At 29.6% G+C, this 23712-nt stretch overlaps 1 protein-coding gene across 2 annotated transcripts in view; it reads left to right on the forward strand.

Moving 5' to 3' along the window:
- Positions 1–23615, forward strand: part of LOC118204219 (trichoplein keratin filament-binding protein-like) — a 57068-nt gene extending 33453 nt beyond the window's left edge. For both annotated transcript variants that reach the window (XM_085816524.1, XM_085816523.1), the window contains exons 8-13: positions 1045–1157; positions 5309–5375; positions 7324–7493; positions 9927–10008; positions 21405–21590; positions 23170–23615. In XM_085816524.1, coding sequence (XP_085672650.1) covers positions 1045–1157; positions 5309–5375; positions 7324–7493; positions 9927–10008; positions 21405–21590; positions 23170–23226 — 675 coding nt within the window. In that variant the 3' untranslated portion in view covers positions 23227–23615. The remainder of the gene's footprint in view (positions 1–1044; positions 1158–5308; positions 5376–7323; positions 7494–9926; positions 10009–21404; positions 21591–23169) is intronic.
- Positions 23616–23712: the final 97 nt, after the last annotated feature.

Raw genomic sequence — 23712 nt, forward strand, 5'->3', positions numbered from 1 at the left:
AGCCATTTTAGCATATTCAACTATACAGTGAAAGGTTTCTTGAGAAATTACATTAACATTGTGTATTTATTTGCTTTCAATTCAGGCAGAGTTCCTATGCTTCATCCACAGACAGGATCTTTCAGGAATCCCTGAACACAGTCACAAGATTCCATTCCAGAAAATTACCCAATCATCTCCAAAATAAGCATAAAGGAAGAACTCCTTCACTTTTCAATTCATATGGGATATTGCACCATTTTGAATGAAGACAGTAATCTCTTAAATATTCTTTTGTTTGTAAGGAGTACACCTCTTAAAGAAAAATGGGCCAAGAGTGAATTCTGAAGTAAAACCACATAATACAGTCATGTAATCAGATTATGCAGGTTGTTTATGCACAACATTGGGATCTGCAGTAACCCATATGCAACAGTTTTGAGAATTCACTGCCCCTGCTAGGGCAAAATGAAGCTCTTTAGATGTTCCAAGGCCATGCATTGCCAACAGCTACCATTGTTAAATCTGGCAAGCAAAATCTGTGCATTGATGCAAGTTTTGAGGGTATATAGGCGAGGCCAATGAGAATTATTGATTTTAATTTTTTGTAAATTTATTTACTTTATTTCTTTACTGGACCAGGAAAACATATAAGGATTACCTGCTTAAAAGAAAAGGCGCATTCTATTTTTATTGTTAATTTTAAGCCCTACTTTTTTAGGAATACAATGATATAAATAAATAAAATGTATTTTTATTTTTCATTATTACATACTAAAGAAATAATTAATTATTTTTGCAGTTTGTATATATTAATTAAAATGTATGCTATTTTATGTGTTAAAAATAATTTAATAAATTAGTAAGTATTATTAGTAAATAAAGCATTTTAAATACTTTTATTACTTTCTGCTAGTTGTTGCTGTTTTCTGTTGATTTTAACTAGTTATAATCAGTTCCTGCTATTTGCAGAACAAAAATTATTTTTTGGCAGCAGAAAGCCAGCCTAGAAGTGTACTTAAATAATTGTGTTATTTTAAATTTTGAATTTTTGTTTGTTTACAGACACAAAAACTAAAGGCTGAAAAAGATATTCTCATTGGACATATGGAAACTTTGCTTTCTTTGCAACAAAGGCGAGATTTAGTTCGGGATTTACAAAGAAAAGGGTTTCAAAGGTGAAAATTGTTTTAGAGATTTGTTGTATGATTGTGTACATAAAATTCCTGTGAATAATTTTTCTTTTTGATAATTACTTTTTAAAAAGCCTATACATTATTAATTTTTAATCAAAAATAGACAGTGTCTCATACATATTTTTTATTCCATTTTTTTAATTATTTGAATTAAATCAACTGAAATCAATTATAATTGTAAATGGAGAAGTTAATTATTTTAAAAATATGGTATCTTTGTATTTAGTGTGAAATATAAGTAGGCAATATGGAATTTGTTGGATTGCATAAATGTTGCTTGCTAATCATTATAGTAAAGGGTCTGCATTATGAAATGCACTCAAGCCCCACTATAATTAACTTCAAGGTATCAATAGTTTGGTTTTCTATATCCGTTCCTTTAGGAAAAATGGATTATCTCTCAGAAAAATTTAAAAATTGACTAATGGGGGAAAGGAAAGTTTAACTATGTCACATCTACCAAGAAGTGAACAGTAACATGAATTGTAAAAAATCAAGGCTTAGTTATGCTTATTAAATTTATCTTATAATCTTTTCAGCTTTCACTATAGACTAAGAGTTCTAGATGACACATTACTTAGCATAAAAGTCATGGTCTGATCCTTCCCTCAAATTACAATCTCTGAATAATTATTTTATCCATAAAAATATAAAATACTGAATATTAATAACAAAAAATATTGATAGATAATCCTAATTAAAAAAGAAATTATATTAAAGTTTAATTTATAATTGATGTCATCTTCAGTTATTAAATTTGTTGTTTGTTCTTTTCAGTTGCATCATACATTAATAATTTTACACAAAATACAAAAGTTCTGAGTTTTCCTTCAAATTACCATCTCCTTCTGAAATAGTTATTTCATCTATAAAAATGGGGGGAGGGATTCGAAATCAAATAACAAAAAATATTGAAGAATTTATCTGTAACTTCTGTTTAACATCCATGTACAAAAATAATCTGTAATTTTCGGCTGGCATTGGTATGTGAATTGCAGGAAAATTTTTTTCCATATGTTTGTCCCAAAACTGAAGAGACTCCATTACTTTCTGTCCTACAGTTTGTGGAAATAAAAACTTATTAATGGTACATATTGCAGCTTTGGCATCTGCTATGATAGGGAGTTTACTTATCATGTGTTGCTTTTCTTCAAAATTTTCATCAATATCAAAAGAAAAATCTTTAATGTAACCATTTTTCATTTTAATTTCTGTCACAGTATCTGTATTAATTGAATATTTTCATGCAACAAAGCCATCCTTTTTTTGGAAAAGCTCCATATTACATTCTGAAAATACTTAAATGGCACTTTTTCCTTATGAAAATCCTCATGTCTATCATTATCTTCAACACTCTTTGCTAGACTAGCATACCAAAAGCAAATTCAAATGGCTGATTTTGTAACTTGTTACAAAATTTTTGATTTTTAAATTTTGTAACAAGTTTCCAAGAATTTTCTAATGCTGGTACTGCATCAAGAAGTTAAAAATGGTAATCTGTCGGATTGTTGTACTTCTCTAGAATGCATAAAATGAGTTGATTTCTGTAATGAGAGTTCAAGCTCCTGATCATGCCTTGGTTCACAGGCTGCATAGCTGAAGTTGCATCTAGAAGCACTAAAACAATTTTAAACCAAGAAATAATTTAAAAATTGTAGTAGAGAAGAATCTTTTGTTTTTGGGCGAAAGCACTTTATCCTATTTTCATAGTACTTCTTCAAGCAATTCCAGTATCATCCATGTCTTTCAATTAACTTTACGGCAAACAAAAAGCTAAGAAAAATTCACATTTTTCGAGCATCTTAGCTTTTGAGATTTTACTGTTACCCTAAGCCTACAGTGTGTAGTGCCATTTATAATATTGGTGCCCACAAAAACTGTAATTTACTCTTTTGAAAATTTCTCTTCAATGCATATTTAAATTTTAATATTCATTTTGGCATCATCTTGTAGAACAACCCATCTTCATCACCATTAAAGATGGTTTACTGGTGACAGATATCATCCCAAACATTGTTTTTAATATTTCTTGACATCTATTTTAAAGTGATTCTTGATTCTCTCACAATTTCTCCAAAACATATTCTTCTGCTTCTTGAATTTATCGAAACAACCATTTGCTTACGAAAAGATCTTCTTTCCAAAGCGCTTGACAAATTCATTGGCCTCTGTCTGAAACATTTGTCCAAATATTGGTAGATTACAGCTTTTTCAAATGGTGAACCATTTCAATAATAATTCTTCAAGATTCTTTTGTCTTTCCTAACTTTTTCCTCCTATTAAAATTTTTTCCATGAGCAGAAATTAGTAACTTCAAACATGATACCAATTGCAGGTTTAGATAAATTGTATTCTCAGCTCATGTTAATTTGGCTACATCCATTCTGTCCCCCCCCCCAGTATAAAGTTTATCTTATATTCAGTCCCAAATGCAGCTCATCTACAGGTGAATTTTTGACTCAAAAAATTCTCACCACAATGCAAAGTGTGAAGAGATATCAAAGAATATGTGAAATCTTCACTCATCTGGAAAAACAGAAAAAAGAATATAATTTTGGTATTTATCTGTCTTATCCAATGTTCAGTGAGAACACAGGAATTTCTCCCAAGATATTTTTGTCTGCAAAACAAAGGTATAATATCTTTTATTAAGAATACCATTTATTTTGCAAAAGACCTAAAATTGGAAATCCGCATTCAGAAGACAGAATTTGGAATTTGGAAATAATGAAGCAAAACAAGTCACCTGTAAATCCCCAAGATCATAAGAAACTATTCAGTATTTCTTCTTTCCCTGAATAGTGAAAATCTCAAAATTTCTATCAGCATTAGCCTTGAACAAAGCTCTTCCTGACAACTTAGTCGCAAAACTTGAATTGAATCAAAGATCATGCCTCCCTTCCTTTACAAAGTTAAAAAACATATATATACAGTTATGTAGATTTATATTATTTTTAACATTTTTTTATAAATTAAACAACAAAAAAGTATAAAAATGTCAATAAATACGAAAACTTGAATAAAAGTAGTTTTTTTTTTTTTTTTTAATTATAAAATGAATAAAACTTGCATGTGTAACATTTAAATAAAAGTCTGGCCACATTCTTTGTGAATCTATGAACCTCCCCAGTTAATAATTGCTAATTTAGAATATAAAAGAAGCAGGGGTAAAGATAAAAGAACAGTAATGTGTATTTCCTGGTGTACTCACATGTGTATCCCAACATCCTAAACATGGATGATATAAAAGATTAGTAATTTTTTAATTAAAATTTGAAGAAATTTTGTAAGAAATGTAAAAAGAACAGTGTAAGCAGGGCTGGATAAAGGGCGATTGGAGCAATTTGGCCCCACATTTGAAAGGGCCCCGCGATACCATCAAAATGAACAAAAAAAAAATAATTTCAAAATGTAAAGCAAATTGCTTTTGGCGATAATGGATAAATTATGAATGATTCAAATAATTAAAAATATATCTATTTTTTAAGTTCGCATTGTTGGATGAGATTTATTAGTGTTTATTATTATATAATATATACTTTATAATATAAAAAACTAATACCCGTAAGAGTTCATGTCAAATGTATTGAATTTAATTGGGATATTCCTATATTAGAGACAGTTTGCACTATGTCTTTAAACTACTTTACGTACGTAAACTACTATGCAGGTGTATGCACGCGCAACTAGTTGCACAACCATACCAGCCAATGGTGGATTTTTACATTTTTATTTTTAATTTATGTAGAAGTTTACCTGTCTGATGATCCATGACATTTGATATACATATATATATATATATATACTGAATTTGAATGTTATTTAAATATTTAATATAGAGAGAGGGCCCCGCAAAAAAAAAATCCAATCGGGCCCTGCACCTATTCGATCCGGGCCTGAGTGTAAGATGTGCATAAAACTTGTTATATCCAACTTTCATATCTTTAGAGGTTAGTTATAGCCATACATAAAATGGAACAGAACTAAAATGTTTATTCATTATAAATCAGGTTCACGATAGTGGAGTTTGACTGAATTTAGAGAAAGGTTTGATTTTTTTTTAATTACTTTAGCATTTTTTTATTTTACTGTGAATTACCCATATTATATATGTATATTTAATGTATTTATAGAATACAAAGTATGTGGCAGCCACGGGACAAACTACGAAGGATGTTAAATGAAGTGCAGCATGGCTTGGTATGTTTTGAATTTTTCTGTTAATCCACTTATTCTGTCTAAAATGATGATAAAGTCAAATATATTTTCTTTAGTTATGTATAATAATTAGCATTGTAATTAATTATGGAAGGAAAAATATGCCCTTACTTCTATTAATAAAAATGAAAAGAACTTTGTGATTTACCTATGTATATACACATCTATGTTTAATTTATAAAACATGTTAGAAAGTAATCTAAATAAATATGTATTTTTTAAGTTATGTAAAGGAAGGGGAATTATCTTCTAACAGTGGTGAAAGGGTGCATGGGGCAAAACAGATTGAGAACCACTGAAGCAGGAGAATTTTAGTGCACATTTCAAATTCACAAGTATTTACATTGTTTGCATTGAAAATAAAATTTAATTGCTTTAATTAAGATAGTTATATGTTTTCAAAGTTGATGTATGATCTCTCAGATGACGCCTATATATAGGCCAGCATGTAATGGAAGCATGTATTGTCACCTCCCCCCCCTATAAAAGTTCAAAACTGTTCCCTCAGCAGGCAAGATGATACTCATCATCATTTTCGAAATTCAAGGCCCGGTCTGATTCCTTAGCACGGAAAAACCATTAACAGTGACATGTACTGTGAGACACTTTGTAGCCTGCCAAAGTCCACCAAGGGCAAACAGCCTGGGCTGCTCACAGAGGGAGTGATTCTGCTCCACAATAACATGCATCCACATGTCTCCAAGGTCATACAAAGTGTAAGGGTCAAGTTTAAGTGGGAGCAGCTTGAGCATCTAGCCGACAGCCTGGATATGCCACCCTGGACTTCCACGTATTTAGTCCGCTGAAAAAAACATCTCAAAGGGAGGCACTTCGACTCTGACAACAAACTGAAGGACATAGTGGAAGACTGGCTCCTGTCTCAGCCACAGGAATTCTGGGAACAGGGAATCCTTTGGCTCGTGAAAAAGTGGGATAGTTGTGCTCAGAACTTTGATGATTACTTGTGAATAAAGACTTCAATTATACCCACAGTGTCATTTTGTACTTTTTCATTTGAATATCCTTTATACAGTACAAATACAGAATAATATATATATGTAGTTTTTTTAAATAAAGTTTAGCATTTGTTCAAAAACAGTTTCAACACGGTGAATAGAAAAGTTTCTATGGAAAAAAATATTACCTTTTATGTAGTTCTTACTCAGTAAAAGTTCCACTTAGTAAAATATTATATATACTAGAATAATAATAAATAAAAAAAAGTTTGAAATAGTTCTATTTGGTTCATTAGTAAAATATTCCATGAAATGTGAAATGCAAATAAATTTTTATACTTTTCCAGTATAACCTGAAAAAAAAATTATTATCTGGAGTGACCTGTTAACTGCAGTTGTAAGACTAGGCTTTTTTTGGTACCAATGTCAAAATATAAACAAATAAAATTATAAAAATAAAAAGCATTTTATGAAGGAACAATATGAGATAATAAGCACAATGATTTTGCGAGGAAAATTATTTTGAAACTGATGTTTGTGAATCCCAGAATAATTGTTAAAAATTCTGTTTTAAATATACAAATATTTGTAGCCTTTTGATGATACTTGGTTGATGCTATTTAGTGATACCAAAACTCTCCAAAGCATTCTTTTTGGTTGTGCTTTTTGAGAAATTCTCTGTCAGTCGTTTCTAAACTCTATCACAGTTAGTTAGATTTTGCTAACCAACTACATTGGTAAATTGACCAAGATCTAGTAACATCTGAAAATAATTTCTCACCCTACGGGGGGGGGGACTAATTGAGGAATTTACCACAAGAGTTGCAATGAAGCTGATAGAACTAATTAACTGAAATAACTGATAGCATTTAAGTAAGGGACATTATGTAAATGTATCATAAACTTTTAATATTAAACCATGTATGTCTTTCTATGTTCGTATGTATGTAGATTTTTCTTTTCTCTTCCAACAGGATTTTGATAGCAAACTTCTTGTTTCTCTATCTGAAATGAATAGTACAGCTACTGAGGATACAGCTTTGGCATTACTGAACTTAGATAGTGTCAAAGAAACTAAGGAAAAAATAACTATGCAAATTGCACTAGAGAAGGAAAGGGAACTTGAAATTCAACAATTATACCAGTTTGTATCTCTTAAAGCATTTTAAAAATATAACCTTGTCTACAAAAGTTCTTATCTGACCGGTTTTGCAACTGCAGGTTGTAGATGTTAGTGTTTTTAAATTTTAAAAATTAATGTAAAAATTTTGAAATCTGACTTTTTTATCAGTCTCTGCAGAGTTACACTTAGGAAAAGTTTATACTCATTATAAAAATAAAGCACAATGTGTTAATTTTCATAAGACAACAATTTATCAAGATATTTAATTTTAAAATTTGAGATTCCATTTGGGGATTGTACACAAACTGAAGAGCAGTATGTATGTCTTTGAATGTCACTAAAAATGAAATAGCTGTTTAGAAAAAGTTTCTGGTATTATAGATTAATTTATAAGTATTGCTCTGCAGATTGTCAGGAAAGGTATTTGTCACTATGTATTTTGTTTTTTAAAAAAATTGGATTTTGTTTACAAAATCATAATAACATTTATATTCTAGGAAAAAAAAATTGCAGACTTCAATATTGGCACATAGCCAACTTATAGCATTATTTCCGTAAATTAAAAATCTTTCTAGTTGAAGAAATTTGTTGTATGATTATTAGATTATGATTCTAAAGTAATAAAACTTTCATGAGAATATTGATAATGTATTTTTAGCATTTGAAAACTTATAAATTACTTTTGTGAAAATTCTTTTAACATAACAAATTTAGCAACATTATAAATTAAATAACATTAGGAAATTAAAAAAAAAATATGTGTGTTACATTTAGGGGAAGAGTCAAACTTGAATTATTCTAATTTATTTATGAACTGGCAAAGCATGTCAAAAATGCCATCAGGTGGCCTGGATTTTGAAATCTCTGTCAGTTTTTGTTGTATAGGAGTGAAACATTTTCTATTGTGCTTTTAATATTGAGTATAAATTTTCTTAAGTGTAATTGTAGGAACCATAGGACTATACTAAAAGTTAGATTTTGTAATTTTTAAACATAATTGACTTTCTGAAATTGAAAAGCGGCAAAATCTGAATGATTACATCATTTAAAACATTTTTTTAACAGAAAATATTGGTCTACGACCAACAATTGCAAAAATAAAGGTCATGTAGACTTTTGTGCAAACTGTGTGTAATTGCCTTTATTAAAAATTTCTTGTAGTACTTTGTGCTCAAGTTCTTGATATAAATTCATAGACATCATAAAAAATCTGAGATTTAAAAATGTGTATGTGTATGTGTATCACATCACATGCGGTTATAGTGGTTTTAGGACAAGAACCCTAAAACGACAATATAGTAGTTTTAGAGTTTTTGTCCTATAATTTTACTGGAAAATTTCTGAGTACTTAGTTTGTGTACTTTTTTCCCCCCCATTTAAAAAAAATTTAGCATAGTCTCATCTCTGGTTTTTAATGTCACCCCTGTTTATTTTATTAAGTAATCTTTCTTCCTTTCTCTCTTTATCTGTGTTTTTACCAAGTTTGATATAAATTCAAAATATAATTCCTTGATAAATTGCTGCAATAGTATCTTTGAAAACACCTTGAGGTATTTCATCAATTTGATGTAAAAAAAATTTTTTCAACCTGAATTCTTTCTTCAAATTTTTTCTAAAAGTGTTTTAAAAAAAGTCTGGTAAAAATTTCGGTACTTTTCCATTTCGCCAGCGCAAATCTCGCCAAGCAGACTTTATTGGCGACAACATACAGTATACACATAAAAAATATTTAAAAATTTTTAGTTCTAAGAATTTTTTATTTTGAAGGCATAAACATTTTAATATCGCTTAAAATTTTATAAAAAGCCAATAAATAAAGACAATAAATTTATAAAAAGACATTAATTTAAGAATTTACTATGCTTTCATGGTTCAACATCCTGATTCGCCAGTTCATATCATGTGACCCCAAGCGTTCTCATCTCACACAAACTATTCTACAAAAATCTAATGCTCTCAGTAATTATCTACATTAATTTCAAGTTAAATCTTAATTTGGAACACAAGTTTAAATGCAAGAAATATTTTAATTCGTACGAATAGCTTACTCCGAAAATTTGGAAAACTGCAGTGCTTTACTTCGCTAATGCATTCTCATTAGAATTGATGAATTTAACCCTTGACTTTACCTTTTCTATATTTTCGGCTTCGGGTAAGCGCTGTGATTGCATCCTAATTGACTTAATTACCGAAAATGGCCTTAGACATAAAACTGAACTATCTGATAAAAATTCTATGTAATTATATGTCAGTATTGAAAGAAACAATCAATCTGATAAGAAAAAGCTGCGACTTGTTTTGAAAATGAGGCGTAAAAGGTTACCAGCGAGAATATTCCGTTTGGCATCGGTTGTACCATTATTGGCGACTTTATCGCTTGCGCCGGCAAAACGGAAAAGTACCAAAATTTCTATTACATGCAAGAAAAAAATTTTTTTACTCTTTTATTTGCAGTGAGGAAGCATCTACACTGTGGGAAAAGAGGAAAGAAGAGTGGTATTTAGAATCCATTGCAAGGGATCAAATCATGAATGATGTAAGTATGTTGTTGAATTAATTAAAATACATTGTGCTATCTTTTGGGGGAGAACATACAAGTGGTACCTCGACTTATGAATGTAATTTATTTTAGTATGCAATTTATACCTCAAAACCCTGTTTTTCATTTTATTTTATAAAAAAATCAAGTAATCTGTTTAGAATTTTCAGAAAATAAATAAATAAATAAAAACACTATGTATTTATATAGAAATTATAATTTTTTAACTTGATCTTTTGTATAAAAAGATTTTTTAAGGCAATATCTCTTTCTCATCTTAATTGGATCCTCTACAGGACCCAAAATAGTAAAAAGAAGAAACTACATATATTTTTCAAATGTTCATGATGGAACATGTATATATGCATATGTACATACATTATATATGTAGGTTGGGGCAAAAGTCATGGCAGCTATTTTTTTCTTGAAGATACCAGTCCGGTTGGAAAATGTGACATAGACAGACGAAAGGACAAGGTCTTATTAACTACATGTGTGGACAATGAATAGCACTTGAATATCATAACACACGAATTTATTACGTTAGTATACAGGGCAATATGGCCTTCACCGTGCAAAAGAATGATAACACAATACACATAAAGTTGACATGACAAACCTGGACCTAAAGACCCTCAATGTAGTCCCCTGCTATTGTCACCACACGCTGCCAACAATGTGGGAGGTGCTGAATACCATCAGCCTCAGCATTTGCCGCACCATGTGTGAATCGGGTCATCTGTTGGTGCACAGCATTAGCAATGTGCTCTCGTGTTGCAAACCGCCTACCTCGTATTGGTTCCTTAATCTTGGGAATGAGATCAAAGTCACAGGGCGAAAGGTCAGGAGAGTACCGGTGGGTGCTCCAGTTCTTCCCATCCCCAACGTCAGAGTAGCTGCCGTACACACTCTGCTTTATGTGGTCTTGCATTGTCATGCAGAATTATTGTACTGTCCACAAGGTCCGGATGTTTATCCCGAATGCCACATCGTACGTATCACACCAGGAAGTCCCTGTGCGGTCACTGTTCTGCCATGAGGAACAAAGTAGCAAACAAAGACACCCCTGACATCATATTTGACGATCACCATCAATTTGACTGGGGAAGGATTCTGACGCTAGTTCATTACGCAATATCCTGTGGACGGTGCGTTTTTCGATGCCACTTGCCCTCTCTAACTCCAGTAACGTCTATCATCTGTCTACATCCATGAGGTGCTCGATGACGGCAGGTGCTAAGTCAGTCTACACACTCACCACTCATCCTGAACGTTGCTCATCACTGGTTGACACACGTCCGTGCTGAAACTTTTTTACTCACCGTGCTACTGTACAGTATTCCTAAAGCCTTCTACTAATTCACTGTGACATTCCATCGCATTTCTCCGTAGGAGAACGGCTATTTTGATGTAAGCACGCTGCTCAACACGGGTTACTTCCATCTCGCACGACTCACCAACTGTTTGATTTCAGAGCCCTCGCTACTACAGAGCCATCTGTTGTTCTGCATACATACTATGCCTGCAGAACTTCCACACGACACATATATGTTTTGAGATCCATTCACATATCTACAAGAAAAAAAATAGTTGCCATGACTTTTGCCCCAACCCTCGTATATATATATATATATATATGTGTGTGTGTGGGCATACTTGCTTGTATGTATATATTTATTCCAATTTGTGGGCATGCATGCTTTCCTTTTTGTATGTATTTGCACTTGCATGTTTATACATATTATATAAACGTATGTATGTAACTATATGTTTATAAAAATAAATATAAATTCCCATGTATCCATGTGTACAGGTACAAGCAGTTTTTTCCTTACATTCTTATCAGTTCATTCTTAACAGTTCTCTCTCTACATAAAAACTAGTCGAGCAATCTGAAAGCTTTTTGCTTTCTTTGTGGAAGAGATGAATTTATTCATTGTTTTTCTTCCTGGAGATTTCATGATAGAGAACTTCAGTAATTTTGAAGTTAGATGTTCAAAATACATTAGCATAGCATTTGTGAAATATCATCATCAGTTGAGCTTCCATAATAATACAAGCAGGATAAAAAATGTCTCGCATAATATATGAATCATTGTTCTAAGACAAGACATATTCCCCAATTGAATTTCTCAGCGATGACCTTACTTCAAAAATAATAAATAAAGTCATATTTCAGTAGTGAAGTAATTGCTAACATGTGATTTGCATTGATTTCGGAAACATGATTTTTTAAAATATATAAAATGCATAACTTAATAACTTACTTTATAGATTAGTTTCATTTTTAAATATTTTGCTATAATGTTTATAAAAAAGTATTTTAAGTATTAATTATTGTAACAAAATTTTAAACAATAATTTAGCACGTATTTTTAGTACTAATTAAATTTAATAATTCACAAGTATTTATATTAAATTTATATTTCATTAGATGAAGCTACCTTAGATTAATATATTTAGATGAAATAAAGTAACTGATTTAATAGCTTTGCCATTCATTGGACGCATTTCTCGTAAAGTACCTCAGCAATAATACTCAAGAATAGATCCATGATGCATGTCTTGGCCATTCATTTATAAAATAGTTTTGATAATAATGCATATTGGCTAAGATACTAATGAAACCAATGAAAGGATGTCAGATGTTTGGTGGAAAAGTAAAAAATAGTCAATTCGACTGAGTTAGTACAGGACTCGCTTGACCTGACAATGAAATTTTTTAGCAATTGTACATAAAGATAATCACAAATATATCACAGAATTTAAATTGTACAATTTGAAACATGTTGGCATCCCAAGTAGCACACGACGTTGCAAAGTGGTCGTGGTAACTTCTACGACGTCTTTACAATGTTGCGCAAAATATTTGTTTGTTGCATCTTGGCAGTTTGACAGCGTCGTGATATGACCGCTTTTAGACGTGATCGTTTTAGCAATTTTCTCATAATTCATCAGCATTATTTTTAGAATGAAAAGAGACTAAATCTGCCCTTTCAAGAATCTGAAGTCTGCATAAGATTTACTTTGCAATGTTTCATTACTTTATTTCATCTAAGTATATTAATCTATGGTAGGTTCATCTAATGAAATATAAATTTAATATAAATACTTTTGAATTAATAAATTTAATTAGTACTAAAATACGGGCTAAATTATTGTTTAAAATTTTGTTAAAATAATTAATACTTAAAATATTTTTAGAAATATTATAGCAAAATATTTAAAAATGAAACTAATCTATAAAGTAAGTTATTAAGTTATGCATTTTATATATTTTAAAAAAGTCATGTTTCCGAAATCAATGCAAATCACATGTTAGCAATTACTTCACTACTGAAATATGACTTTTTTTATTATTTTTGAAGTAAGGACGAATTTATTTGAATTAATATGGTGACAGAACAGAAAAATTAATGGAAAAAGAGAAAGAAATATTAACACTTTCATGGAAAACAACAAAATTAATGGATTTAATAAATTACTAATTAATGTTGGCATAAAAATTATAGAAACTGTACATTGCTCTTCAATTGGTGACATTCCATGTTCATTATTTACTTTACTGGATGCTTAATAAACGAACGTCTCGAGGTTTCACGCGCTTTGGCTAGCTGCAAAATTCAAAGTTCAAGTTCAAAGAATTTAACTGCACAGTTACTTGAAAGCTAGACTTTCTAGCTGAGTGGCGAACAACGGTAAACAGAACAGAAAGATTCCAGCAATTCTTTCAAGTAATTTGGTAAAGGTGCAATCTGTAAGGCATTTGAAAAGACTGACTTCATGTGTGAAATTGAATCAAACAATGACTGATATAAATAATATTGCTTATATTAAAAGTAAATACCATTATCACTGTCAATCAAAGAACGCACTATGAATCTTCTCATTGTTCTGTCCCTATCTACTTACTTCAACTGCCTTCAGCAAATGAATTTGCATTGCTGTGAGCTCCTGTTTGGAAGCCTCTGAACTGAAGAAAACTCATCGTGATAATATGGAATTTTTGCTTATTTTGTTTGTGAATATGTGCTCTATAAGAAGACACCAAAATTTTGAATACATCATTTAAAAAATATTGAATGCAATGAGTTACAATGCTAATCGTGAATACAGTGTTCGTGAAATTGTGTTCTGTTTTGGTGTTTTATGTGTTGCGGGTGATAAAATTTTGGATACATCATTCAAAAAATATTGAATGCAACGAGTTACAATGCTAATCGTGAATACAGTGTTCATGAAATTGTGTTCTGTTTTGGTGTTTTATGTGTTGCGGGTGATAAAATTTTGGATACATCATTCAAAAAATATTGAATGCAACGAGTTACAATGCTAATTGTGAATATAGTGTTCGTGAAATTGTGTTCTGTTTTGGTGTTTTATGTGTTGTGGGTGATTAAAAAGTTATATGGTGGTTTGTGCTTCGGTTATAACATTCCAAGTGCTATATCGTATATAATGCATATTAATGGATTATTGTGTTCATACTGAAAGGTTCGTTCTCAGAATTAATTCATGTAAAACCAAAAATAACATAAAACGGTAAGGCATTTTCTGGTTTTGCTGCAAATGCAATCAGTGCAGAAGCAACAACAATTCAAGCTGTTATGGTATGTTCATTATTTTCAAAATACAAACAAATTATTGGACTGGTACCAGTACTTAATATGACTGAAGATAAATTAGATACATTTAACAGTAAGAAGCAGTACATTAAAATTAATATAAATGCACATTCTATACTATGTTTTCTTTTGTATAGTATGCAGAAAAGGTTAATGATTTTAAACAGCGTATGAAATGTATGATCGAAAAAATAGTGTTAAAGAAACATTAGCATTTCTATAAAATATTGTAATCTATAATTATGTGATATTTAATTGTGTAATATAAAAAAAACTCAATATTTTTTATTGATTTCAAATTGCAGTTTTATTACTTTTCGTTAGGTATCTATTTTTCCAAACACTGTGTAATTCGCTTTTTTTTTTTTTTTTTCTAAATACTGCCATTATTGTATGTTTATTAGATTATCTCAATAAATGAATGTTGGAAATTAGGTTTAATTTTTTGTTAAATTTAAGTATATTCTATTTACTTCGCTTACTTTTTATGTGCTTCTAATAACGAAGAAATTCATAATAAATAGAAACAAAAAGTTTCATCATGTGCTATTTTACGTACTTAGCTTACTATCGTATACTATATTATTTAAATTATTTCTGTACAGTAACAAAAGGAAAGTTATTGATTATAAAAAGTGCATGAAATAATCATTGTAATCTACCACTATTCTAAAATTTAGAAACTAAAAATAAGTAAATATATTAACATATGATTGAAAGAAATGGTGTTAAGTAACATCACTATTACTAGTAAATACTGCAATCCATAATTATTGCATTTTTAATTGCTTACTATTTAAAAAACACAAATAATTTTTTATTAATTGGAAATTTTAGTTCTGTTACCTTCCTTCTAATGTTTATACTTTCAAAAACTACTAGTTCATGTTTTTTCTTAAATAGTGCTGTCATGTATGTTATTTGTTACGTTATTAGTTCATTTTAGATATGAATATGAGAAATTTTATTTTGGTTATTAGATTTATGTATATTTTTGTATGAAATATTTTTGATCACATTTATTAACTGCTTTATACACTCTTTCATTTGCATATCTTGGAGATATAGAAGTTAATGGTTATATTTTTTGCTATGAAAGATGAATAAATTTATATTTGAGTTCAGGTAAAATACTGATTAAGTTACCTTAAGAACCGTCTCCTAATTTATCATGACAGGGGCAATTTTCAGTGTTTAAGATTTAACAGAAAAAAATGTGATAAAAGTTGTTATAACCAGAAACGCTCTTTTATTTACTCACATATATAGCTTTACTTTTATTTATGTCTAATTGAGTTTTATTTGCTTAAAACCTACTATTAATGTTATATATTTATAATAACCACTTTCATAATTACTCTCACTTAAGGGAAAAAAGGATGAAATCTTAAATAATCATAACTTAAATTCTAAGTTATGATTATTTTAAGTTATGATTCAAGTCATGAAACCTTAAATAATCGTAACTTAGAATTTAAGTTATTAAAAAAATATAGTTTAATGTACTGAAAATAATTAAGGCTATTATTAATTATGCGTATTTTGTCTAAAGAGAAAAAATTGTATTATCTTCTGGTTTTCAGGAAATGATAAAATATTTAAACTTTAGATAAATACAAGGAATACAAAATTTTAAAAAAGAAGAAAAATATATTAATTATTAAGCTTATTTTTCTGCATAAATGAATATGTAACACAAGGACATAATAACGACATTTTCACAACTGTTGCAAAAAGGTGGAATTTGGTGAGCATTTAGGTGTTTTTAAGACTTCGTGATACGATGCTTTCACAACCAAAATATCACCTGCCAAAAGACTCAATAACAATGTCTATGCGAAAAAAACCTCATCTGCAAAGATGTAATAAAGTTGTCTTTGCAACGGCTGCAAAACAGTGGATGTTCGCGGACATCTGGGCGTCTTAAAGCGACATATTGCAATGTTTTTGCAACGAGATCTGGCGACGAGTTTGCAACGCCGTTACGACATTGCTGTGCTACTTTGGATGGTTGATGTCAAAGCTGCTGCAAGACAGCTTGGATTTGAAATAAACTGGTTTGGATAACAGAGGAAACAGAAGAATTGATATGCAACGACGATTTTAAAAAGGAGAGATTTTTTTGCTGATCGAGAATCTGAAATTGTCTGGAAATTTCTCTTGAAATGTTAAATTATGTAAATAAGACAACAGCTAACTCTCGTGCATTCTTTTCTCCCAGTCTTTCAAAAACTTTATGCAATACACCGTTTTTTCTTATATTTGAAAATTCTTTGCACTGGGAAATTACCTTAATTTTGATTACAGAGTAGAACACATTTATGCAGTAAAACATGCTCTCCTAATAAGGTTGAGAATTTAGTATAAAATGAAAGCAAAAGAAATTCATATGTAAATGTGGTGTTTTCAATTATGGATTTGCATGTTAAATAAATTAATGTTTTAATGACATAAATCCATTTTATTATTAATACCTGAAATATATTACTGATAATTTTCAATAAACTATGTAAAAGAGAACATTTTAAAAATAATCTAAAAATCTAGAAAATAATCTTTTTCTAATTTTTAAAAATAAAATATATTATTCCAGAAAATAGTTTTGGAAGCTTCTGTTTTATTCTTCAGTTAGTTTGAAAAGAAACTGAATGTAAATTAGGAGCACTTATGTAATTGGACATTGCAGTACAAGCATTATATAATAAAATGACATTATTTTAAAATTAAATCAAGCATATTCTAAATTGCTGACAGTTTTGCCTCCTTAAATAGTGTATCATCTTGCATAATTTTAACATTTATGTAGAATTAAAATTTCAACTCCTCTACAGCTTAATTTTAACAGTTTCATTTAATTTAAATTTTTAATACTTTCTGCAGTATAAGTGTTATATTTTTTAACTATTCCTTGTATGGAAATTTTTTTTAAGATTTAACCATTTTTGATAACATATGTAGTAAAACAAATGAAAAATTATAAGGAAATTTTAACTGTGAAAAAAAAACTGAAGTATAGACCAGATAAATCTAAAAGGGGGAAAACTATCTATAAAGTAATTAAGTAGTTGGAAGAATTTTATAACATTACATTAATATAAAAATATAATATAAATAATTATTGTAACCACTTTGTAAAGACATGTAATTTTGTTATGTAATTTAAAATCGTTATTTTAAAGTTTGAGTAAATTTTTTTTAAAAGAATGTTATGAACTTAATATAGAAAATGACATTTTCTGTATGGAAGTTTACATTCTTTTTTGCGGATCACTGAGTAATCTGGTTTTGGAGCATTCACAGTTTGAAATTTTCCCTCAATGAGGAAGAACATCTAGAAATCTAGTCACTGATCCGAACATTTCCCTTCCTTTTGTGAAATAAATACATCCCTTTGAGAATCCATTAAACAACATACAAGGATCATTGTGGCAAATAGGAAGTGATATCTTAAAGAGAAAAGGCATTAGATTCAAGAAACCCCATCTTTCCAAAGCTATTATAGCTGCCAAAGTACCGGCCCAAAAGGTTAATCAATGAGGTAAATTCTTATACGAAAGCAACATTCAAATATGATGCACAGTTCCAAATGCTAGGTGATATATGCTGGTTCTAACAGATATCACAATTTAAATAGGTTTTATAAGCCACACATTAATCTCCAAGTGCATAGCAACATCAGCTGTGCCATTGTGCATCCATCTTACCAGCTTTCCATGAGTCATTAGTGATTGATTCATAGAAAATATATATCAGGAGTACCAACCTGGTAAATAAAAAAACAGGACAGAATGCTGAATTGGCACCAACTATCGGCTGGTGAAATAAATTTACTCATTGTACTGGTGTTAGAAGTTCTCCCACATACAACAGTCATGTGGTCTCATATATAAGAATATAATGACAAAGCTTCAACCTTTTCATTCCCTCTTTTCTTTTTCACAGTACTACTGTTTATAAAACTCAATCCATATCTCTGTGTCTCTAAAACTATAAGCATCATATTTACAACAAACACATAATTGAAATGTGTTCGAGGGCAATGCAAAATTGTTTCAGGGTTCACATGTGGCCTATAAAACCAGTTTTGAAACTCTGCCTTAGACAGGGTTTGTACGGTCCTTAATTTTTTTTGGAATCGATGTTTGGTCCTTAAAAGTCCTTAATTTCGGCCAAAATCGGCAGAAGGTCCTTAATCATCGGAAATAGGTGTCTGTTTTTTACGACTGCCATTTTGAGTGTGAATTAGCATTTTGGAGGAATATATTTGGTGGTTCAACTGACAGATATGGTTATCTTTTGAATGGGTGAATGGGTTATAATTCGTTCCTATTTCTAATATAAATCGTGGGATTTTCGAGTTTTATAGTAAAAGAAGTGCAGCATAAGTATTTTGAAATGATTTAATTTTTTCTAATGAAGAGCTCTTAAACAACTTTTGGCTTTTCGGGATGTGAATTCTTTTATTAAACGGCTCTGAATTCGGCGACTCATCAGCATTTTGGCGATTTTAAGATCAGTTTCTGTAGGAAATTTTTAATTTCGAGATCTGGGAAGTTTTCGACATTTTTTTAAAACATTGTAACATGGATAATTTTCATTAAAATAGTGGTAAAATATTGAAATTATGTTTAAAAAATAACATTAAAATAAATTGTTTTTCATTTTCGCTGTCATATTATAAAGTTCCATTTTGGCCACTTATTATACAATATTTTGAATCTGTAAAATAAGCAAGGTATACGAAACAATTAACGAAACAGTTTTAGCAAAAGCAAAATAGCTATGTAAATAATTTAAAATATCTTTTTAAATTTTTTCATGGTAAGAGTTTTTCCAATGTAATTAATTGTCTCTGAGTATTCAGAATTATCAGAATATTCAGTTTTCTCTATAAAATTAATTTTACACCTTTTCCCTCTGATATTTTTTTTTTTCAAAATATTTCTGGCTTTTACTGTTACAGAAATTTTCTTTAGGATTTTAGACATTGCAGCTTAGAAAGTTTAGAAGGATTTGAAGGCAAAATTTATAGACCCAAGATTCTAGAAAATTACAGAAAAATGTCTCCATGCTATTAACACGTAACGAATGTATTTTGCAGAAAGTTTACGATGTATTTCTCACTTTTTGGAGAAGGTCTGGAAGAACAAAGAAAACATAATATTTGAATGTTTTACTTCTGATACTAGAATCTTTTTCTTAACACGTTTATCTTCCCTTTATTTTCTCTAATTTTCACTAGACACAGACATTTAAAATATCAAAAATGTTTTTATTCTTATCAGAAGGACAGGCGTTATGGAAAGAAATTTTTTTTTAGTAAAGAAATTGAAAACTGGCAATTTAAATGATTCATATTATATGTCTGAATGCATCATACACAGGGCTGGCGCTAGGCATTTTCCCACCTGATGCAATCTCTGTGGATCCTAAATTCTGCTTCCAATGCCTGCTCTAAATTCTAAAAGTTTTGCCATTTCTAGATTTTGTTGCTTGGTGTGTCACTAAATTCCAAAAATTCTGCCACACCGTCTCTGTAACCAGCCCTTACCATATATATTTCATATTGCTTCTGAATGTTCATATTACTATAAAGATATAAAATTAGCAGCTTTTTCTGTGCTTCCTAAATTTAGTGTTTTTAGAATAACAGAAATCTTTAATTTAAATTCTAAAATGAAAAGTGCTGAAGAAAGATTCTTCAAAGATATGTACTGCTATTAGTATGTACAGTTATTATTATGTAAATTACCTAGTTGTTTATAATTTCAGCCTTTACTATAATTTCCCATTTCTGTTTTCTCACCAGAATGCAATTTGCTTAGATAGTTTTTAAACTGAGGTGTATGGAGTGTAAGACAGAGTGTGTTTCTGTTCTCCACATACTTGCTGCATTAGTTCCTGTCCAAAATGAGACATAAAAAAATCAACATAAAAAGAACTATTAATTTAGAAGTAAAACAACAATCTTAATAAGTCTAACTGTTAGTAAAACGTAAATAAAATGTCACTTATCTTCTTTCTAATATGTCCAACTATTATAAGTGTAAAATATTTAATGCTACTTGATAAATTTCATAAAGTTTTATTTTATTGTATAACTTATTAATAATTATGTTAATTAAGTTATGTTTAATAGTAATGCATCCTACTTTTATGTTAAGGACGGTATTACAAAAGTGAAGTTCAGGCACAGATAGTATTTTTAATTGAATTTGTTCAGTTCTCATTTGCTCATAGGTCTCCTTAATTTTTTCATTAATGGTCCTTAAAATTCCTTAAAAGTACTTAATTTCTGTGTGCAGAAAAGCGTACGAACCCTGTAAGAGGTTTGGTTTGTTTGATTATAACAAATCACATGAGGGCTGTATGTCTAAGAAGAGGGATGTTTTCATAGAAGGCTTTGTAAAGGAAACTGGCTCATATCCATGTTAAATATGAGCAAAAGTATAAAAATGCCAATGAATGGAACCAACTCATTTACTTGAATTTAAACCTATGTCAAATTACCAGTGTGTGGTTATTTTACTACTCAGCTGCTGGTATGTGGAGCCTTCAGGTGTTACATGGAATCTCAGGGCTTTGCAGAGCAAAATTTTGATATCTCTGGTGTGTACAATCAGAAATAAATTCTTGCAAAATAATTAAATTTTCTTATGTTTACCTCTGAGATTTTGATTTTTATTCCAATGGTTTTAAAGGTTTTGACATCGATTTCATTTTTGCCCACAAGTGAGACTGTGTTTATATATATTTTTTTCTTTCTAGCTTTTCAAGACATTGGCTGATGAAATCAACAAAAAGCTTGATTATAATCTAGAGCAGCAAAGGAAATATGTACATTTAAAAGAAACTTGTTTGAAAGAGATAGATGAGGCAAATGAGAAAGTAAGACAAGCAAAGAAAACCCTTGAAGAAAAGGAAAGATATTTCATTGAAAGAGCAAAACGCCTTGTAAGAAAATACTTTTTAAAATTTTCATTTAAAATTTTTAATAAATTTTAAAAAGGATGTCTTAATTTTTATTCTTTAATTGCATTATTTAAAATGCAATGTTTAAAACATAGTCATAAAATTATAATTGTTGTGTTCTGTACACTGGCACTATATTGCTAATGAAAATAGTAAATTGAACATGCAGAAGCATACTCCTTTTTATTTATTTATTTTTATTTTGGCACTGACAATTCTTCAAATTAGTTATTTACAGTTATTCAGATCAGGGAGCAATAGCTGTATGGTAACTTCTAAAAGTTCTGTCATCAATAGTGTGTTGATTATATTAAGCATCAAATGATTATCATTTATTTGGTTGCTTTTATATTTATCCAACCCATAGATATATCTTTCATTTTTTCTATTAATATTTTTGTACCTGTCATACTTTCAATATGTGAATTAAGTATGTCTTGTAATATTTCAAGCTTATACACTTGAATATTAAAGTGTCTTTAAATGTTCAAGAGAAAACAAGACATTTTCCATTTTTAACTTTATGGATTTAAAATAAAATTTTAAATCCATAAAGTTAAAAATGATAATCCTAGAAGAAAAGATATATCAGTTGCCACAATAGTTAAAAAAAATTAAGTAGCCCAGTTTCTAAATTAAAACATTTGGAGAAGGAATCTTCAAACTTTATGCTGCATGTCCTCTGACTTGTAAAAGACCCAATCCAATTAAATGATTTTGATGAAATACCAATATTCAGGAGCTTCTGGTAGAGCTTTTCCCTCCAGATAGAATCATCTGTTCCTAAAGTTCCTTAAAGTAGTAGTAGTAAAGTCCTTAAAGTAGTAGTTCCTTTAAGTTTCCTTAAAGTCATAAAACATTAAAAACACATTTGCTTTTGGTCAGTAGTGTCAAATAAACAATTATTATTTTTTTTAAATGCATTTAAATTATTGAGAAATGTATTTAATGCTGTAAAATTGCTCATCCTATTAAGCAGTTACATATTGATGAAGTTTGACAGATAAATTAAGATCTTATTCTTTGCTTAGTGGGAACATTTTAAAAACTGGCTTATTTGGGGGCTACATGAGGGATAAATTAAAGATCTTATTTTTTGCAATGGCAACACTTGCCAAGTCACATTGATGAAAATATATGGAAGGGTGATGTAATGGTCCATCACCATTACATCACCCTTCCATATATTTGAATAGACCTTCCATGGAATGGTAATAATTAGCAAATCTCAATAGGTGTTTTCAATATTAAAAGTTGAAGTTTTTCTGAAAAAGTGTTAAAGTTGTGTTCTGGAAACGTTGCATTGCACTTAATAAACATTATCTGTGAACTGTCTGTGTACATATGTATGAATTATTGTCTATGAATCTTATTTTTTATAAACCACGATGTTTATTTAGTGTCAGCTGTCATGGATTTTTTAAAAGCATTGTTTCACAGACTTGCAGTATATGTACCTCCTCCCAAAATTTGCTATATATATTGTAATTTAGTATATCACAAAACTGCATTTAAAATAAATATTTGTGCCATTTATATTGAGTAATTTTTATTTCTGCAGGCGGAGGAATTAGAATGTATAACTGCTATAAAATGTGAATTATCGGCCAGAAAATGAAGATCTGAGTGACCAATAGTTTCATTAGTTATTGAAAAATTTCATCTCTGTGCCTTATTTTTTTGTCTGCTTCATATCAATGCATTTCACTTCTCGTGTGTTCAGATTTTAATATTTTTCAAATAAATTAAAGTATTTTTAATGGTCTTTTCTATTAAAAACATGTGAACAAGTATATAAAAAGCATGTGAACAATATTGCTTAAAAGATATATTTCTAAAGCAAGAAATTACTATTACTTCTAAAAGGAAGCCATCTTTAGTTTTAAAAATGTTTTATATTTGTATAGAAGAAAATATTTATTGTAAATTTTAGCACAAAGTGTCTTGTGTATATATATACATTGTAAATTTTTGTAAATAAAACTTTTTTTTATTTCATATCTTTTATGTTGGCATTGCCTGTTAGTATGATAAAAATGTTACTTTTTACATATTTAAAATTTTTGGTTTTAATTTTATTTAATATCTGAATATCGTTTTGTAC

The sequence above is a fragment of the Stegodyphus dumicola genome, chromosome 5 (genome assembly GCF_044657685.1).
Source record: "Stegodyphus dumicola isolate Sdum_Otavi_A_Nest chromosome 5, ASM4465768v1".
In the NCBI taxonomy this organism is placed as follows: domain Eukaryota; kingdom Metazoa; phylum Arthropoda; class Arachnida; order Araneae; family Eresidae; genus Stegodyphus; species Stegodyphus dumicola.